Raw genomic sequence first — 18,959 nt, forward strand, 5'->3', positions numbered from 1 at the left:
TCAATTGCCTATATAAAGAATAAGTCTTGTCTAATTTCATTGTCAAACATATCTGAAGCTAAGTCATATAGAGAGATATAGGGGGAATGGAAATCTTAGGGGTGAAAATGAACAAGGCGATCTTAGGGGGATTTGCAGGGATGTATGTTATAACCATGGTTTATCTGCAGCACGGGATGAACCATTACATTCTTGCTGTTTATCGTCATCTGGTGGCCACCATTGTTATTGCTCCCTTCGCTCTTGTGCTCGAAAGGTCCGACACTCAATCTCTTTATCTTTGATTTGCAGTCTTTTCTTTTGTCCTTCATAAACATATGAATCTTTGGTTTTGTTTCATGCAGGAAAATAAGGCCAAAGATCACTCTCCCTATTTTCCTCAGAATCCTGGTGCTTGGTTTCCTAGAGTAATGCCTCCAACACATGCTAATTCTTTTTTCTTGCTTGCATGCACATACATGCGTGTTTATGCAGATTTACACTACGTTGCATGCAAATGAAAGAAGAAGAACATAAAGAAGGTTAAATATTGGGTTGTTTGGTGATGAACAGGCCAGTGGTGGACCAAAATATGTACTATTTAGGGATGAAATACACTACGGCAACGCTTGCATCGGCCACTGTCAATGTGATTCCTGCCATTACCTTTGTAATGGCATTGATTTTCAGGTACTATAACATTACACAAATTGGGTTAATTTCAATCAACTGATTCATACCCTTAAAAAGCAATAAAAAGTAGCGTGCAAACGAAGTTGCATGCGCCAAGTAATAATATATGATGCACCAAGCTGTTCTGTTGGACACATAAGCTTCCACGTCAGACCAAGCCAGTAACATCTATGTTACAAGCAGTGGAGGAACCATAAATTTATAAATGGGGTTAAAATTTTAAATTTTTTTCTTGAAAATAATGGGATACAATTTTTTTTTTTTTTTTCTATTTTCTTTAACATATTATACTAAATTTTACTTTTTTCCTAAATAATGGGGATGCACTTAACCCTTAGGGGGCGTTTGGTTGGGGGAATGTGGATTCCCATGGGAATGGAATCCATATTCCCCCATTTGGTTAGCCGGAATCTCATTCTCGGTAATGTAAGATTACCAATAGTGAATTTTTTGGGGTATATTATCGGGAATGTTATTACCTCCCTTTCCTTAGGTATTGTTGGATTACCGCGTTTTGGACTAAATTGCCCTTAATTTTTTTTTTCAAAAATATCCTTCTTCTGTCATTGAATAATAAAAATTCTATGAAGGTTAAATTACAAATTTATCCTTAAACTATTTTAGATTTACAAAAAAAATCTATAATTAAAATTTTATATGAAATTCAGGGGTTAAAATAAAATTTTACCCTTTCATTAAACATTTGTATATTTTCAATTTTGCAAAAAAAGGTATATGAATTATATGAATTTAAATTTTTTTAAAGAAAATATATAAATATTTTCCAACTTGTTAAAAAAACAAATATATAATAAGGATAATTGGTCAAATATACATTCCAATAATCTTTTATTCCTTTAACCAAACACGGTAATATTACATTCCTACTAAACCAACCAAACAAAAAATACAACATTCCCAGTAATCCTATTCCCTGGCAATCTTATATTCCACTGGTAATCTTACATTCCGTGAACCAAACGCACCCCTATGAGCTTAGCGCATCCGCCTCTAGTTACAAGTTGCCATCACCATCTATCCTTATCTTTATTTTTCAAAACAAAAATGATTTATTTGTGGTTTATGCCATCTTTCTCATATGCATCCTATGGAATTTTCATGATAAACTTTTTCAAATATTAAATGTTATTTGCACTAAACTAGTTTTGTCACACCCCAATTTAAAGGCTAAATGTTATTAATTTAAAGTATTGGATTAAAGTAGTAATATAAGGGAAAGTTAAGGACAAAGAGCATAATTTTACCATTTTTCTATTGTGGAGAGTTTAAAACTCCCCCGTTTCAGGAGAATTCTGAAAATTGTAAGTTTCTCTCTCTCTCTCTCTCTCTCTCTTCTTTCCTCTTTTATTTTTCTCTCTTTAAGAGAATTTCATTGATATTTCGTCGTTGATCAGTCTTCCGTTGACGACACCATCGGTGTCAATAAGTTCCTGGCATTGAAAGGAGTCGACCAGTGGTCGTGGTGTCATCGTCGCCGTCATCATTGAAGGAGGTGAGAAGAAGGAAGTTTGATCGTTTGTAAATATTTTTTTTCGTCGTTCTCCATCACGAAAGGATGCTTGCACGAGAATCCCAAGATGACGAACTACATATCTGGAAAATTTGGTTCCTATGTGACCACCGATGACCACCGGTGACGTTGTACGCTCTCTACGCGTCTCCACCCGCATGTGAACTTTGTCTGTAGCTTAGGGAGTTTCAGAATTAGTATGGATCGGTCCAGACCATGAATCGATCCAGACCACCCGACCAAGCTGCCCAATCGAGCCATCTGACCGAGTCGATCGAGCCACGATCGAGCTAATCGAGCCGCGATTGAGCCTCATGACCGAGCCGATCAAGTTGATCATTGTTGACCGTTGACCGACCATTGACCAGCAATGACTTTTTTCGAGACAACATATCCTGATGCTTTTCGACGTATTGAGTCCGTTTTTGGGGTCTGTTTAGCCAAATTCAAACCCGACAAGCTATTTTTCAACATTTTATCTTCTGATTCGATCAATTTTTCAGTTTAAGATCATTTTTGATGTAATTTATATTGTTATGAATCGAGATATTATGGGATGTCAAAATCAAGTGTGAGAGCGATCGAAGAAGTTTAATTGGTCAATCGATATACACAAAAATTGAGGTAATACTTTACTACCTATTTTCATGTTTTATGGAACATGTTGATACTGGATAAATTCATGGATGTATATGATTGGTCTATTATGCATGTTTGGTTATGATGGACTCGAATCGAATACGACTTAAGTGATAAATTGGTTACGATTCAATTAAATTTAAGGTTAGTGATTAATCGACAAAGGAATTAATCTTAGAATCCTTAAACTTTGAATATTATCGTTAAATGTTTTGATGTCGAAAATGTTCGGAAAGAAAATTATGAAAATACTCTTATGAAGTAAAAAAAATAACAAAATTGACCCGAATATTGGAATTAACCTGATAATTTATTCTTGACCTGATAGAACTACATATCCACCGACTAAACTCCTACCTTGTTTGGAAGACCTGTAAATCGATTGGAAGACCTAAAATTGGTTCCTAATCCTAGAGATCAATAATAACTAAAATAACCCTAAAAATTCATCCTTGATCTAATAGAATACTTATTCACTTGATAAATACTCAGTTTGTTCAGAAACATCCTGATTACCGATTTTAATTCCCGAGGCGATAAAAGATTTAGAATTTCTGATTTTGGAATAATCACCCGATGATTAAATCACCGGAAATGATATATATATGACTTAATCAAAGAAAATGATTTGAATACCCTCGTTCTTAGAAATGACAAAAATAACCTCAAATGTTGATATAACCAAAATACCCCTGAATTTTAGAAAGGATAGAATACCTTGAACTCTAAGATGACCGAAGCAATCTCGAGTACAAAAATAACCTGACTACCCTCATGACCTAGAAATAAGTGAATGTTATTGGATAATTTTGAAAACACCGAGAAAACCTAAATATTATATCGCCTCTAAAGGTTGTGGAGTATGAATCAAGTATGTCGGTAAACTTGGAGACTGTTGCAATACATAAATAAAACAAATACCATCGAATATGTACATTCCTCAATATTTATTCAATGATGGTTCTGAATATGATCAGTTCGACTAGTGTTTTCAGTATTAAAGTGTGAATATTCTTGAAATGCATCGATTTGAGTGGTTGAACAGGTATCGCAGTGCTGAGATTTGTTCAATTCGAGTTGACCCGATATCATGATAAATCGACATGAATCTTGAATATCGTAAATCATCATTACACCCTTATTGGATTAAGTTGCTAAGAATTCATTAGAAATCAAAGTTTCTGAAATACCCTTATGGCCTAAATAATGGAATCTTTATGTTTATATCTAAAATATTAATTTATTCTGATGTAAAGGTTCTAAATACCTTCATGCTACACCTAAAATCCTAAATGGTCCTGAAGTATCAATCTCTGAATGTTTGTTTAGATTCGTTAGCAATTAAACCCTTTTAATAGGGACCTCGATCCTGAAATCAGATCAATTTTGCGTAAGTTCATATTTTCTATTCCCGATAATTTTCAAGCACCTTCGAAAAATATCTGAATCCTCTAGTGTGTTCCCTATTAACAAAAATGTTTTCTCTGATTTATATAAAGCACGGTTTTTTATATCTGGTTTCTGATTTCTGACACAAGTACAATTAGCTCTTGATTTTTTATATTACTGTCTGTTATCTGATCTGTTTTATTAGGGTACTATCCGGGTAGGTGCCTGGAGACTCTGAGGTTCAGCTAGCTGGTAAATCCTTTATGTTCTAATCATTCATATTGGACTCAGATCTAGGGGTCTAGGGTAAGTCCTTATGAATGTCTGATCTGGGGTACTACATTCAGTGTATGGTTGGAGGGAAACTCTATATTTTAAATAAAAACCCAACTTCTGATTTCTGTTTTCTGATATTAATGGTTCAATCTGAAACTATTCATTGGGGTACTGTCTGGGTAGGTGTCTAGAGTCTCTGAGGTTCAGCTAGCTGGTAAATCCTTTCTGTTCTGATCATTCATATTGGACTCCTAGATCCTAGGGGAATTTCAGTTAAAAGATCGATCTAGTGCATCTATTGACTTCAGTATGAGAGTTCTTTCGGCTTTGCTTATAGAGTATGGTACAAATGTAATTAGGGGCCATGTAGGTCACATTTGATTTTTATATTGAGTCTGAAACTTTTATGATGGGAGGTATGATCGAATTTTGTTTTACGATTTGAAAGATTTCTACACTTCTATTTTTATATGTTTTAATAAAAGTTTAAAATTTTTCTATTATTTTTATTGTGAGTTGCTCTAGTGGTCCTGATGTGACACCTTGGATCGGATCACCCGTAACAATATGGGGTTGTTAAAAGTTTACTATTGCTAAACGCCTACACCAAGTACATGTAATAAATGTTCATCTTATCCTGCACACAAGTTTATGTAAATATAAAGAATTTGAGCACTGAAAATAACTTTGTGAAATAGGTTGGAAAGAGTAAATATCAAGAAGGAGCGCAGCATAGCCAAGATAATCGGAACAGTCATCATGGTCCCCGGAGCAGTTATCATGACACTGTACAAAGGTCCGGCGATCAATTTCATAAAGTTGCAAGGTGGAAGCCACCACACTGCCACCAATGAAGCCGAGGCCAAGCATTGGGTTGCCGGGACACTCATGCTCTTAGCCAGATGCCGGGACACTTTTACGCATCATACATTTCGTTTCTTCAATACCTTATAATATTTTCTAAATTGGGTTACTGATGTTTTTTGGTTTCAGTCATTTATATTGAAGTTATATCCAGCAGAGCTCTCTCTTACAGCTTTGATATGCTTCATTGGGACCATAGGAGGAGCGGCGGTGTCGTTCGCGATGGAAAGAGATATGAGTGCTTGGAAAATTGATTTGATTCAAGCTTGCTAGCTGCTGTATATTCAGTAAGTACCAAAAGAGAGGCTTAAACAATGGATTTCAAAGATAAATAATAACAATAACAGTGTTATTAACATTATAAAACTTTTTTTGTGATGAATATAATCAGGGAGTGGTTTGTTCTGGAATCGCATATTATGCACAAGGAGTTGTGTTAAGGGAACAAGGCCCGGTTTTTGTTACCGCCTTAGTCCCCTCTGCATGATCATCACTGCAGCACTAGGATCAGTTACTTCAGCAGAGAAAGTTCACCTTGGAAGGTACTTTTTCTTTAATATTGCACCTCAGGAGTTCCTTTGTGTAACTCAAAAAAAATCATATGCTACAAAACATTATATCAAATTATTGATATACATTTAGGGATAGTACAGATCATGTTAGATTTTTTATCTACCTTAATTTTATTCAAGTATTATATTCTTTATTTATCATCTAATTTAACTCAAATTTAGAAGGAAAAAAACACTTTATTTAATTTTTATGTAAAAATTCACGTATAACAGATTTGTGTATATATAATTCATTTTATTAAGTAAAATAAAGGTTTAATTGAAAAAATAAAGAGATAAATATTACTATAATTATCATAAATTTTTAAGAAATAAAGATATTATCATATCAAATCAAACATTTTTTACCCTAAACTCAAACACAATCCAATTTAAATGGTAAAAAAACTCTAATCTTATATAATCGTATCTAGATTCGACATTCATGGGTAACTAAGTAGTGCATCACTTAAATAAATATGTTGTTAATTTTTAACAATCTATATCTAATAAATATATATATCTAATAAATTTAAGTAAGACTTTTAATAATTTTCACTTTTATGTTGTAATCGTTTGTACAATTGTACTATAAAAACAACGACAAAATTGAATATTATTTAAAAATATTTACATTTATAAGGGATAATAACTTTATCATGTTAGGTAAGCACCTTAATGGATAAACCTAAATTAATTGGTTCTCTCGATGCTCGTAAACGCCCTAATTCTCAAATATTTTGGTATTTTAAATAAATTAAATTTTTTTAACTAATTTGGTGTGGTTATAAATGGTAATATTTTTTTAAAAATTTTTTAATTATTTAACAAAAAACATTCACATGTATTAGAAAATAAATACTAAAAATAAAAAATTAAATACAAATTTAGGTTCGTGTAAAGAAACTAAATTATTTATAGCGATAAATATATCCATATGAAATGGATACTAAAAGTGGAGAGTTGGATACAAGCTTAAACACCTTATTCAATGTATTGCGTAACCCACTTTTCTAACCTAATCCTTCATGGTTGATCGAAATTTGGAAATGGGTCCTTATTCAATGAGTCGTGCACTGAACTTCTAGCCAGCCCTAGGGGCTCTTAATTTTGGCATGTGTATGCCAGCTAGAAAGACCCAGGGAAAACCCTCCCTTCAAGGCCATATGTATATATAAATGCTTAATATAAAGATGTGTAGAAATAATATTTGAGGCATGCATATCGACAGAAATAGACATAAAATTACGTTAGAAGAGACAAATTTATAAAATTTTAAGAGATAATGAACTTATAAAATTTTAAAGAAAAATCGATTTTCACTACTTTTTTATAATAATATTGAAAATTTATAATTTTAAATTCATAATAAAAAATTTACGATCTTATATTTAATATATCTATATGTTTATTTGGTATTTTATTTATTGTGTTATCAATTAGACGTAAATATTTTTATTTATTGTTATCGATTACACGGATGATCACTTTTTATTTGTGTTTTGTCTACTTTTAGTCACTGATTTAAAAAAATATAAGATATGACAACTTTCGTTTTTATTTAATTAATATATGATTATCAGGAGGTTAATTGATATTAACAATTAATATAATATGTGATGATAGTTGGTATAATGACACATTTGATCTATGTTATTTACATATTCTCTCAATTTAATTATATTTTAAATAAAATTTAACATAAAATTTATATTTTTAAATGAAAATAAAATATTTTTAAATTAAGTTCATAATAAAATATACTTAATAAGTTAATATAAAAAATATTTTTTAAGTTAATATATATAAGATATCGTGAATTTAAGTATTTATACACTAAGATACAAAATATATACATCGTGTTATCTACTTTAGACCAGAAACTTGTTTTGGCTTAATAGTTAATACATGTTTAGTTTCTTCAGTGACCAAGGTTGAATCTTTTTGCCCTAATTTGTTTTCATTTGTTTTCTTTCAATCGGAGGGTGGCACATGCCACTCTTTGATTGGTGGAAATAAATATATCAAATAAAAATAAAGTTAGCCCTCCAATCGATTGGTACATGTGGCATCATTCGATTGGAGGATTAAATTTATTTTAATTTATTAAATGTATGACTAAATTAAGAGAATATGTAAATAATATGGACCAAATGTGTGATTATATCAAAATATTTAACTGCTATTAACTCTTGATGTCACATCTTAATTAAATAAAAATAAAAATTATTATATTTTATGGTTTTTGAAACCATTAACTAAAATCGGACAAAACAGTGTTAGCCCTTAGATTTTTCAAGATTCCAAGGCACAACAAGAAGCATAAGCATTCGATGTGTGAGTCTGGGCTGTTAGCGGTCGGGAAATGTTATTCCACTAGACCCATAAGCCCGGTAGCTTTCCTGGATTAATCTTTTAAGCATTTCATCTCAACCCAAGCCATTTAATAATTAGGCCGCGAACGGAGTAAACTAGATTGAATTAGTCGTTCTCGCTCTGTAATACTCAATTTAGATTAGTCGGTCAATAAATCAGATACAAGAATTAATAAAAAAATAATTAAGACTCTTGTTTTGATTGTTCTTTTTCGTCCCATTATAATAGACCTTAATAAAATTCGAGCAATTAGAGGTTAAACAATAACTAATTTGTTCATTATTATTTTAGGTCATTATTAAAATTTAATTTAAAAAATACACATAAATTTAATCAAATTATAATATAATGATTAAATCTCGAATTTACATATAGTATGATGATTAGTAACAAGATTTAAATTATATTTTACCATTTTAATCTTTTAATAAAAAAATATGAAAATTATAGGTAATATATGAACATCAATGGAGTTAAATGAATCAACTAAATGAATAGAAAATACAAAGTCAAGGCATGGAGATGAGTATTTGGTAGCTCGTTTCGTTTATTTCGTATCCTCTACTCTCCCACACGACCAATGATGTCCTGATGTGCGTTAAAATTATAGGTAATATATGAACATCAATGGAGTTAAATGAATCAACTAAATGAATAGAAAATACAAAGTCAAGGCATGGAGATGAGTATTTGGTAGCTCGTTTCGTTTATTTCGTATCCTCTACTCTCCCACACGACCAATGATGTCCTGATGTGCGTTGAATTAATAATTATGCGTGGGACATTGGCCATGTATCTCTGCAACGACATGTGCTGTACTTTTTTCTTTTCTTCTTTTCAATGAAGACATGCTGTAATATGTAGACGCACCACCAACATCTAAATTGTTGTATCAATTTCAAATACTGCTCTCTCTTTCATTTCTTATGTGCGATGACATTGTTATAATTCGAATCTTCAAATTAAATTAATACCAGTTTTATTTTATTTTAACAATATTAAATAAAAATTTAAATTTCAGTTGGATATAGTTGTATATATTTATCTATCTATAAATATTTTTAAAGATGTTTTCATTTTGATATTTTGGGTCTTCTTGCTAGAGTCAATAGATTTTAGGATAAATTATGTCATATATCAGTGTATCCTTTAATCGTTAAACTTTAATTTTTTTTATTTTTAACACTTAATTTTAATTTTGATTTTAATTATGTCATATTTTTTAAAAAATTTAATAGCAGGATGACGTTGACAAATCTTTATATCAATGTGATAACTTGGACAAAACGATGTCGTTTTAACAATAACTATTGATGCCTAAAACAACATCGTATTGACGACAACTATTGATGCTCAAAAAGACATTATTTTAGACATTAAATTTTAGGTGCGTATTAATTTTGACACTAAACTTTTAAAGCATTGTTTTTGGCCCTACACTTTTTTTATTGTCATATGTAGTCAATCACTACATGTCATCAATCGCTTTTAATGACAATATTGATTCTAAAATGTTCGCATTTAACTTCTCTTTCTTCTCTTAATATTGATTTTCCATGAATCTCATTAAAAATTAATTTAAAACTTCGACATAATAATACTTTGATCTTTTATGATCAATGTCTGATAAAACTAGTTTTGAGGTATATTATTGATTTTCTCAAAATAATGCTTCTCACCATTTACAAAATCACATGGCATAAATTTCTAAATACAATTACACAGTCGAACCGGCAATCAAACATAATCACAAACAAATTATAAGACAACTAATAAATCAAGTAATTCAGTCAATAAATATAACAATGATTATACAGTCAACACGAACGGTAATACCCTCGACCACGGTCAGCTCGAACGGTAAGTTGACTCGAAGTAGAACATATGAAAATAATTTAAATAATTAATAAAATATTCTAAGGTTAATGGCATAACAAAGCGCACAAAAATTAATAAACTCGCTCACGGTCAACACGAACAACTCGAGTCAGTTTGAAATTCACGGGTAACAGAGGCGGAGGCGGTAACTTGGTTCTCGATTTTGATTCAACTGCAAAGATTTCCGACGATCTAATCAATACTCAAATAACCCAAAATTTTAGATTAACTTTAACGATGACAGAAATTGATTTTTCAATTCAAAATGGGACTGACAGCGGGTATTTGGTTCGAATAAAATAATATGTCAGTACGAAAAATAGGGGTTGCCGACGACAGGGTGCACCGAAAATAGTCTCAGAGAGCCAAAGGTTCCACGTTCGACCCTCCCATGGCCTTAGACAGCCTACGGCGGCACTGACGGACATAGTTTAAAATAGTGAGATGAAATCGCAATAGCTTCCGTTTGCGGTAGCGTTACCGTCCGAAACCGAAATCCGAGAAAATAATGGTGGGCACCAGATTCACGCCAAAATTAGTCGATCGTGTCCGTAATCTAATGAGTAATGGTGAATAGTATCGATAACAGGACGCTATTACTATTATCTATCTGAATCAAAAGTTTTTTTAAAAGAAAAGATGAAAGGTTCTGGGGAGGGGGAGTTGAGAGAATGGAGAGAGCTTTGCAGAGAGTTTTACAGTGAGATTGGAGAGAGCTTTACCGTGAGACTGGAGAGAGCTTCGCCGTGGGAGGGGAGTTGAGAGACCAGAGAGAGTTTGCCGGAGGAAGAGACTGGAGCTTTGAAGTTTGGGAAGATACCGGAGGAGAAGATAAGAATTGAAGCAGACACAACATTATTTTTTTTTTAATTTTTTTCCTTCAATTTCTCTCTTCCCCAGCTTATGTTATGAAAACGGGTAAAATTACCAAAGAAATCTTTCACTAAGTGGAAGATTATATTATGGTCCTTTTACTAAAAAAATAGTAAAGCAAGCTTTTTAATGAATTTATTACATTTAAATTTAAATTTTTTAAAGACCTCCTGCATTTCTCTACCGGTTTAATTTAGTCATGATTTCAGTAATATAAATTTTTTATATTTAAATTTTAAATTTTATTTTAATTATATTTAATTTAATTATTTTGTGTTCTTTAAATTTATTCAAATTTCATTCAATTTGGTAAAGAATTTCTTATCTCATAGTTATATCAAGATTTATTTTTATCCATTTTAATTTCTTAGGATTTTCCTATATTGATAGTATTATTTCTTTTAAATAATAATGTATTCAAAATCTCATCGTTAATTAATTATCTTATCCTATCATCAGATTTTTTAAAGTCTTCTATTTGAGATATATGTCATTTTTGCTTATAAAACATTCTAAAAATCATTAAAAGTGATTCTTTATAATTATAATTATTTTTATTATGTTTTAAGATAAGTTGTGCAAAAATTTAAAAAAAAATCACGATTGCAAAATCCGCAGTGACCGCGATGGCATCCGTTATCTCCGCAATCGCGATAAATGTGACGCGACCGAAAACGTGATCGTAAATGCTATTTAAATCCCTGCTGACGGGTGGAAGTAGAGGCGGAAAAAACTTTACAGGGCCGAAGGAAGGGTTTCACGGCCAACCAAAGATTGTTCGAGCGTGGCCTAGGCCGGTCAAACCTTCCCAGTGAAGACCCGATCGCAAAGAGGCCACCAACGACCTGAACTGGCAGCAACAATGAGGTTTCACAACCCCTAGCTCGCAGGTTCGACAAGGAATTAGCACGAGGTTCGATGAGGGAACCTAAGCGATGATCGGTGACTTACCTATGACCGACGAGTGGTACAATAGAAGTGGAAAACATAGTACGATGGTGAGAAAGAGAGGGGAGCAATGCTAGGGTCTGGGGAAAAGGGAGGCAGCTTCGCGAGATATAAGGTGCGTTTGGTTCACGAAATGTAAGATTACCAGTGGAAATAAAAGATTACCAGGGAATAGGATTACTGGGAATGTTGTATTTTGTGTTTGGTTGGTTTAGCAGGAATGTAAGATTAATGTGTTTGGTTAAAGGAATAAAAGATTGTTAGAATGTATATTTGACCAAATTGTCCTTATTATATATTTGTTTTTTAACAAGTTGGAAAATATTTATATATTTTCTTTAAAAATTTAAATTCATAAAATTTATATAATTTTTTTTACAAAATTAAAAATATAAAAAGGTTTAATGAAAGGGTAAAATTTTATTTTAACCCCTGAACTTCATATAAAATTTTAATTATATATATTTTTTTGTAAATCTAAAATAGTTTAAGGATAAATTTGTAATTTAACCTTCGTAGAATTTTTATTATTCAATGACAGAATAAGGATATTTTTGAAAGAAAAAAAATTTAAGGGCATTTTAGTCCAAAATACCGGTAATCCAATAATACCTAAGGAAATGAGGTAATGACATTCCCGATAATATACCCCAAAAAATCTACTATTGGTAATGTAAGATTATCGAGAATGACATTCCCGACCAACCAAACGGAGGAATGTGGATTCCATTCCCATGGGAATCTCACATTCCCCCAACCAAACACACCCTAAAAGTCGCTGGTGGGAATTTTGATTTAGAGAAAAATTAGGTTAATCATGTGTTAGACTATTGAACTTCTTAGGGTTTACAAAATTGGCTCTTGAGTTTCCAAAATTTGTAATTAGTGTTTAATTTAGAATTAGGAATTTAGGTTAAAATTTTCTAAATTTTAGGGTTTTTAATTTGGGGAAAATTGTAGGTGTTACATTATTCATACATGAGATGGTATGACTCGTCTTTTTCTTGACACGTTTTTCTATGCAGCAAGAGCGAGTGAATTAAGAAGGAAAATCGTAGGAATACAACAAGCAAATGAAGAATTGTTATATGACAACTAAGAACGATTCAAGAAATTTTGTGTTAGCTGTCTACAACATGGACTACCGGAGCAAACATTTCTCTAATACTTTTACGAAGGACTAATTCCCTTCAAGATGACACCGAAGCTCGCTTTCAAGAGCTCAAAAAACAAATAACTCAACTGGCTCAAATCGTGGGAAGCATGGAATTGCAAGGAAAACTACCATCTCAGACAGAGGTAAACCCACGAGAAAACGTTAGTGCCATCACCCTTCGGAGTGGTACCATGATCGTGCCAATCCCTAAAGAGCATATCGCATAGTCCAGTAAAGAAAAAGAAAAAAAGAACCAAGATCCTAGAGAAAACAAGAAGAATGTTCTATAAAAAAATACATCGGTGAGGCTCACACCGATGATTTGAGGGAGCATTTTTTGCACTTAATCTAAGAGGACCGGTTAGTGATGGAATATGAGTGTGAGTTCCTCAGACTGAGTAGGTATACGCCAGAGCTGATCTCTTCATAAGAGAACCACTGCTGTAGGTTTAGGGAGGGCTTACACCTCGATATAATGTTTTATCTCACAACTGACCCTCCTAGGGTTTTTACCGAGTTACCCCGCTAGGGAAATACGGTTGAGAGGGTTCTTAGTAGGAGGTCCAAGCAGACCAGTGAGATTGTAGGGCAGACTAAAAAAACCCTCGAGCCAGCGTGATCTAGGAAATCCAGTTGGTAAAATAGGTAAGCAAAATAGGGTTTCATAGCTCAGCAACGACGACGATGTATACCATTAAACTCAAAAATGCTTCTCAGCCGGCCGATGGACATGCAATGACGCTGCTGAAAAAATGGTGATAAAGCTATGATGGTGAAGGAGAATATCCCCAAGAAAGAGAAAGATAAATAATCAACGAGCCATGTAACGGTTCACCGGTCATGTAAGCATTTAACATTACAATTTTACTTTTCAACACCCATAATAATGACTGTTAACATCGAGTAATCAATTTGTAACAAACGATAACGTTAGTGACCGATTTATGACTTTAGAAACATTAGTGGTAAAAATAAAAACTTACTCAAACAGTAGTGACCATTGATGTAGTTTACCCAAAATTTAACGATGAAGATTGATTAAAAAGCCGCCATGAATGCTTTTACTATGCTAAAGTTCATCCATTCTCCTGGGCGGGAATAAAGCCACCTCCATTTCAAAACCTAAATTAAATAATAATAAAAGACAAATGCCATAAAAGTATTTTGAATTTTTCTCGAACAGAAAAATCTTTTGATTTTTTTTTTCAGTTTGAGGCTTCCATCTCTTTCACATTCACAAATCACATGCTGTCATCTGTTTATTTTTCATATGAATTGGTAAAAAAAAAAGAAAAGAAAAAGAAAACCCAAAGATAAACAATAAAGCAAATACAAGGCCAACAAATAGAAACCCAAATTATCTGAAAATATTGATTATACGAGTGTTTTCTCTTACCTAATTATCTAAAGACATTCCACAGATTTTCTTGCAGAGTTTGTTTTAATGTTTTTTTAAAATCCTTAAAACTAGGATTTCAAATTGAACCCAACTTCTATTTCACATTGTTCCTTCCTAGTCTCTGGTTTAAGGTTCTTTTCTCACCTCCGGTCAAAGATAATAGATCCATGTCAGCTCAGCTGCTCCGATTACTTCAAGTTATTTTTTTTTCTTTATTTGACATTTCTGGTTGGTTTTATATATGGGTTTTATTGATTTATTTATTGAAATCTAAATAAGAGGCTCTTGAGCTCGTTAGCTTTGATGGGTGCATCACGTTTATTAGGATATTTTTTATTGGGTTTCCGATTTCTGGGTATTTTCCTTTTCAGCTACTGTTTCATTGATTGGATTTTATCTTTCATGGTAGTGGGTTTTTCTTGGTGATTCAAGTAGTTGGTTTTTGGTGATATTTGAGATACTATTTATGGAAATTAAGCAGTTACCTTCTTCTATTTTCAGCAAAATATTTATGAAAATTAAAACCCTTTGATGTTGTTGGGGTTGGACAGTTAGAGGTTTAGATTTGAAGCTAAGTTGAGAAAATGGATAAGCCAAGTTATGTTTTTATTGTTTCTTTTAATGCTTTAGATTGTTAAAAGTTCTGTTTTTTAAGGGTTTGCTCACTTTCTTTTATCCTATGTTGTCCTCATGATTCTTATCCTTTACAAGGATTTTCTGGTGTGTGTACGGTGGCATCTTGAACTAAGTTTTGCTTCTTTGGCTGTATGTACAGATGAGCAGTCTCTGATGAGATAATTGGTTCTGGATATTTGGAATTTACTATGGAAAAAAGGAAATGGTTGTGGAAGAGGAGGTCTTCCGAGAGAAGTCCTGGAGAGACTGAGAGTTCCGGATCGTTGTCATCGAAGTCCGAGAGATACTCCGATGATCAGGTAGCTCTTCGTGTGTAAATTAACTGTTGTTGGATCATTCATTCATGTATGTGTGTATATATATATAACTGTCAATCTCTGTTTCAACTATTTTTTCTACTGCAAGGCTTGGATAGTTGACAAATGCAATGCCTGCAGAGTGAATACACTTGCATTATCTTATCCTTTTCCAAGATTTTTTTTCTTCATATTATTAGTCAGCTGTCAGAATATGTAAGTTCAAGCATCAATGTTACCCAATTCTTCATTTTCCTTCAATATTCTTTTGAGATTTTCTTCAATGAGCTCGTGAGCAACTAAAACCGATATTATTTTTTCTTGTTTTATTTCTAGGGTGGAGTTAAATTGTGCTCAAGATTTCAGTTCAGCTAGTCATTTTCTGATTATTTGATTCAGAGTTCAGTCTCTTTTTTCCCAGTTTAAGATTGATTTTCATCTTGCTAATCGTTGAAGCAGGATCCTTCCAAGGTGTCTTCACCGCCGAATAATAACACACAATCGCCTGAAGTGTCGTCGAAGGCTTCACCCGATTCCAAAGAAGTTACTGACAGCATTAAGATCTTGACGGAGAAATTATCAGATGCACTAGTTAATATTAGTGCCAAAGAGGAATTGGTGAAGCAGCATTCAAAAGTTGCAGAAGAAGCTATCGCGGGTATAACCTATGGTTACATGCTAGTAATCATGTTCTAAGATGATTTATTCATTTTTGTTGTGTTGCTGGTCGTCTACTTTATATCTATGTTACTTGAACTAAAGAATGAGTGTTGGATACATATCTGTCTTCACGGGAATGATGAATCCCAACAACATACCTTACTATGGTCTACTTGGTTGTTTTGAACTTTAGGTTGGGAAACTTGCGAAAATGAAGTAGTGGTGTTGAGGCAAAAACTCGAGGCTGCAGTTCAGCAAAACTCGGCTTTAGAAGATCGTGTGAACCATCTTGATGGAGCTCTCAAGGAATGTGTAAGGCAGCTAAGACAAGCAAGAGAGGAGCAGGAGGAAAAGGTCCATGAAGCCATTGCGAAATCTGCCCAGGATTGGGAAACCACCAAATCTGAACTCGAAAGCAAGTTGCTTGAGCTCCAAGCTAAAGCTGAAGCTGTTAATTCTGAGCCCCCTCCAGAGTTCAATCTTGACCTTTGGCGAAAGATTGAAGCTTTGGAGAAGAAAAAAGCAGACCTCGAGCTTGAGCTCTCATCTCAATTGAAAGAGATGGAAATCAGAACAATTGAAAGGGACTTGAGCACCCAAGCAGCTGAAACAGCTAGCAAACAACACTTGGAGATTATTAAGAAGGTAGCAAAGCTCGAGGCCGAGTGTCGAAGACTCAAAACAATATCTGATAAATCTCTGAATGCCTCCTCAGTGTATGCCGAATCCCTTACTGATAGTCAATCAGACAGCGTAGAACAAGTTAATCTCGTGCAGATCAATACTCACAAGATAGCCGGCTTGGAGGCAAACAAAGAACCTGGTTCGTCTGATTCATGGGCATCAGCCTTAATTGCAGAACTTGATCAATTCAAAAATGAAAAGGCCATCAACCGAAACCTCCAGGGTTCTACCATTGAGATTGATCTCATGGATGATTTTCTCGAGATGGAACGACTTGCTGCATTGCCTGAAACCATGAGTGAAAACCATTGTCTTGAACCTAAAGCTATAGCGAAACAATCTAACAAAGATGGTGATAGCTTGATGAATCTTGAAGCCATGATTCATCGAACAGCGGAACTCGAAGAGAAGTTGGAGAAGATAGAAATTGAGAAGGCTGAATTACAAATTGCTCTTGCCAAAAGCCATGAATGTCTAGAAGCATCGGAGCTGCAAATGAGGGACACAGAAACAAAATTGGGGGACTTGCAAAGGGAGCTCTACAATGCAAATGATGCAAAGCAACAACTCGTGTCTCAACTCAGGAACATGAAAGCAGATGTAGAGACGATGTCAGCAAAGATTAACTCATTAGAAAATGAAATAAAAAAGGAAAGGGCTTTGTCCGCAGAGGTTTCAGTTAATGCAAATGAATCAAAGAAGATCTTGGAGTCTCAACTCATTAGCATCGAAGCAGATGCTCGAACAATGTCTGCAAAGATTGTTTTATTAGAAACAGAAGTTGAAAAGGAAAGAGCACTGTCGGCACAAATTACAGTCAAGTGTCAAGAACTGGAAGAAGAGCTGTCGAGGAAGAAACAGGAAGCTGAGCTACAGCAAAACCTTAACTTGAATGGTGAAGTGAAGATAAAACAGGTAACTCTTCTGTCTTCTCATTAATTATCGAATTACAATATAGTTTGAGAAGTATGGGATGTTTTATTTGATAATCACAAGACGCCATGGCAGGAGGATTTAGCTACTGCTGCTGGAAAACTTGCGGAGTGTCAAAAAACAATAGCATCTTTAGGAAAGAAACTGAAATCTCTTGCAACACTTGAAGACTTCTTAATCGACACCACCAGCGTACCCGAGTTCCCTACGGATGGATCATCGATTCCTAAAGCTGGTGGAGAGCCTTGGAATTTTCGTTCCAATGAAACATCTGCAGCCAAAAGAGATCCAGAGTCTCCAAGAGCTAGTGCTGATAAGGACAATGGAAACACACCAACATCTTCATCCCCGTCTTCATCGATCGTGTCATCAAATCATGTCGGCTCCGAGAAGAACAGAAATGGGTTTGCTAAATTTTTACACACGGAGTAAGAACGGGATACAACTAGAAATTTAAGGCGATTTATACAAGTTGTAAAATTGTTGTCATTTTAAAGACGGCGATTAAATGCTGTTTAATCACCGGTAATATCATTTAATCACTCTTAAATTGTCTCAATCTATACAATTCATGAATGGTTGTTGTATGCAAATTGAAATTTCAACATTCAAATGCTTTGGGTTCTTCAGCGGACATCATTTAATGAAAATGAATGCGTTTTGCTTTACTCTTTCCTGATAATCTTCGGCCATGTTAGCTTGAAAAGAATCAAAATAGCTCTGGAGGAAATGGCCGAGCATTAGTTGTAGAATTAGAATTAGAAACTTCCACAAATGAGATTAACAATTTATCACACGTGTCAACTCATTAATAAAATGTATAAAGTTCTTGTTGTATACATTTCTAAAGTCCGACCGACTTCCTGAAACACAGAAGAGGAGAGAGCGGATAGTTAACAAGATTTGAAAATAATAATAAAATTTACGTTGGGCTGAGAGAGGCTCGAACTCTCGACCTCTGGATAACTCACAAGCTATGAGACCTACGCGCTAGCAATCTGCGCCACCACCCCATATTGTTAAGCTTTCAGTAAATTTAATAATCAAAGTAAGATAAACAACTTAACAAGAGAAATGTTGAAATAAATTCAAGTAAAAGTATCCTTAATTCTAAGGAAATGAATTTGGTTGAATTCCAATTTTAAAACTAAAATTCAGTTCAAGATAAAAAAAATAAATTATTCAAATAAATTTATTT

General features: G+C 33.5%; 1 protein-coding gene and 1 pseudogene across 3 annotated transcripts; both read left to right on the forward strand.

Moving 5' to 3' along the window:
• Positions 1-86: 86 nt before the first annotated feature.
• LOC120154329 lies at positions 87-10,880 on the forward strand (annotated as a pseudogene).
• A 3,480-nt stretch (positions 10,881-14,360) lies between these two features.
• On the forward strand, positions 14,361-18,264 carry LOC120154315 (filament-like plant protein). 3 transcript variants are annotated; one of them, XM_039166107.1, is made up of 5 exons: positions 14,361-14,707; positions 15,341-15,487; positions 15,941-16,142; positions 16,338-17,743; positions 17,837-18,264. In XM_039166107.1, exons 2-5 carry the CDS (start codon positions 15,377-15,379, stop codon positions 18,191-18,193), a joined length of 2,076 nt encoding a protein of 691 aa, XP_039022038.1. In that variant the 5' UTR covers positions 14,361-14,707; positions 15,341-15,376; the 3' UTR covers positions 18,194-18,264. The 3 variants fall into 3 exon arrangements, with proteins under 3 accessions (XP_039022038.1, XP_039022041.1, XP_039022040.1); XM_039166110.1 differs by having other exon boundaries at positions 14,362-14,707; positions 15,944-16,142; positions 17,837-18,241; XM_039166109.1 differs by lacking the exon at positions 14,361-14,707 and having other exon boundaries at positions 15,173-15,487.
• Positions 18,265-18,959: the final 695 nt, after the last annotated feature.

The sequence above is a fragment of the Hibiscus syriacus genome, unplaced genomic scaffold (genome assembly GCF_006381635.1).
Source record: "Hibiscus syriacus cultivar Baekdansim isolate YM2019G1 unplaced genomic scaffold, ASM638163v2 tig00111128_pilon, whole genome shotgun sequence".
Classification (NCBI taxonomy): Eukaryota; Viridiplantae; Streptophyta; class Magnoliopsida; order Malvales; family Malvaceae; genus Hibiscus; species Hibiscus syriacus.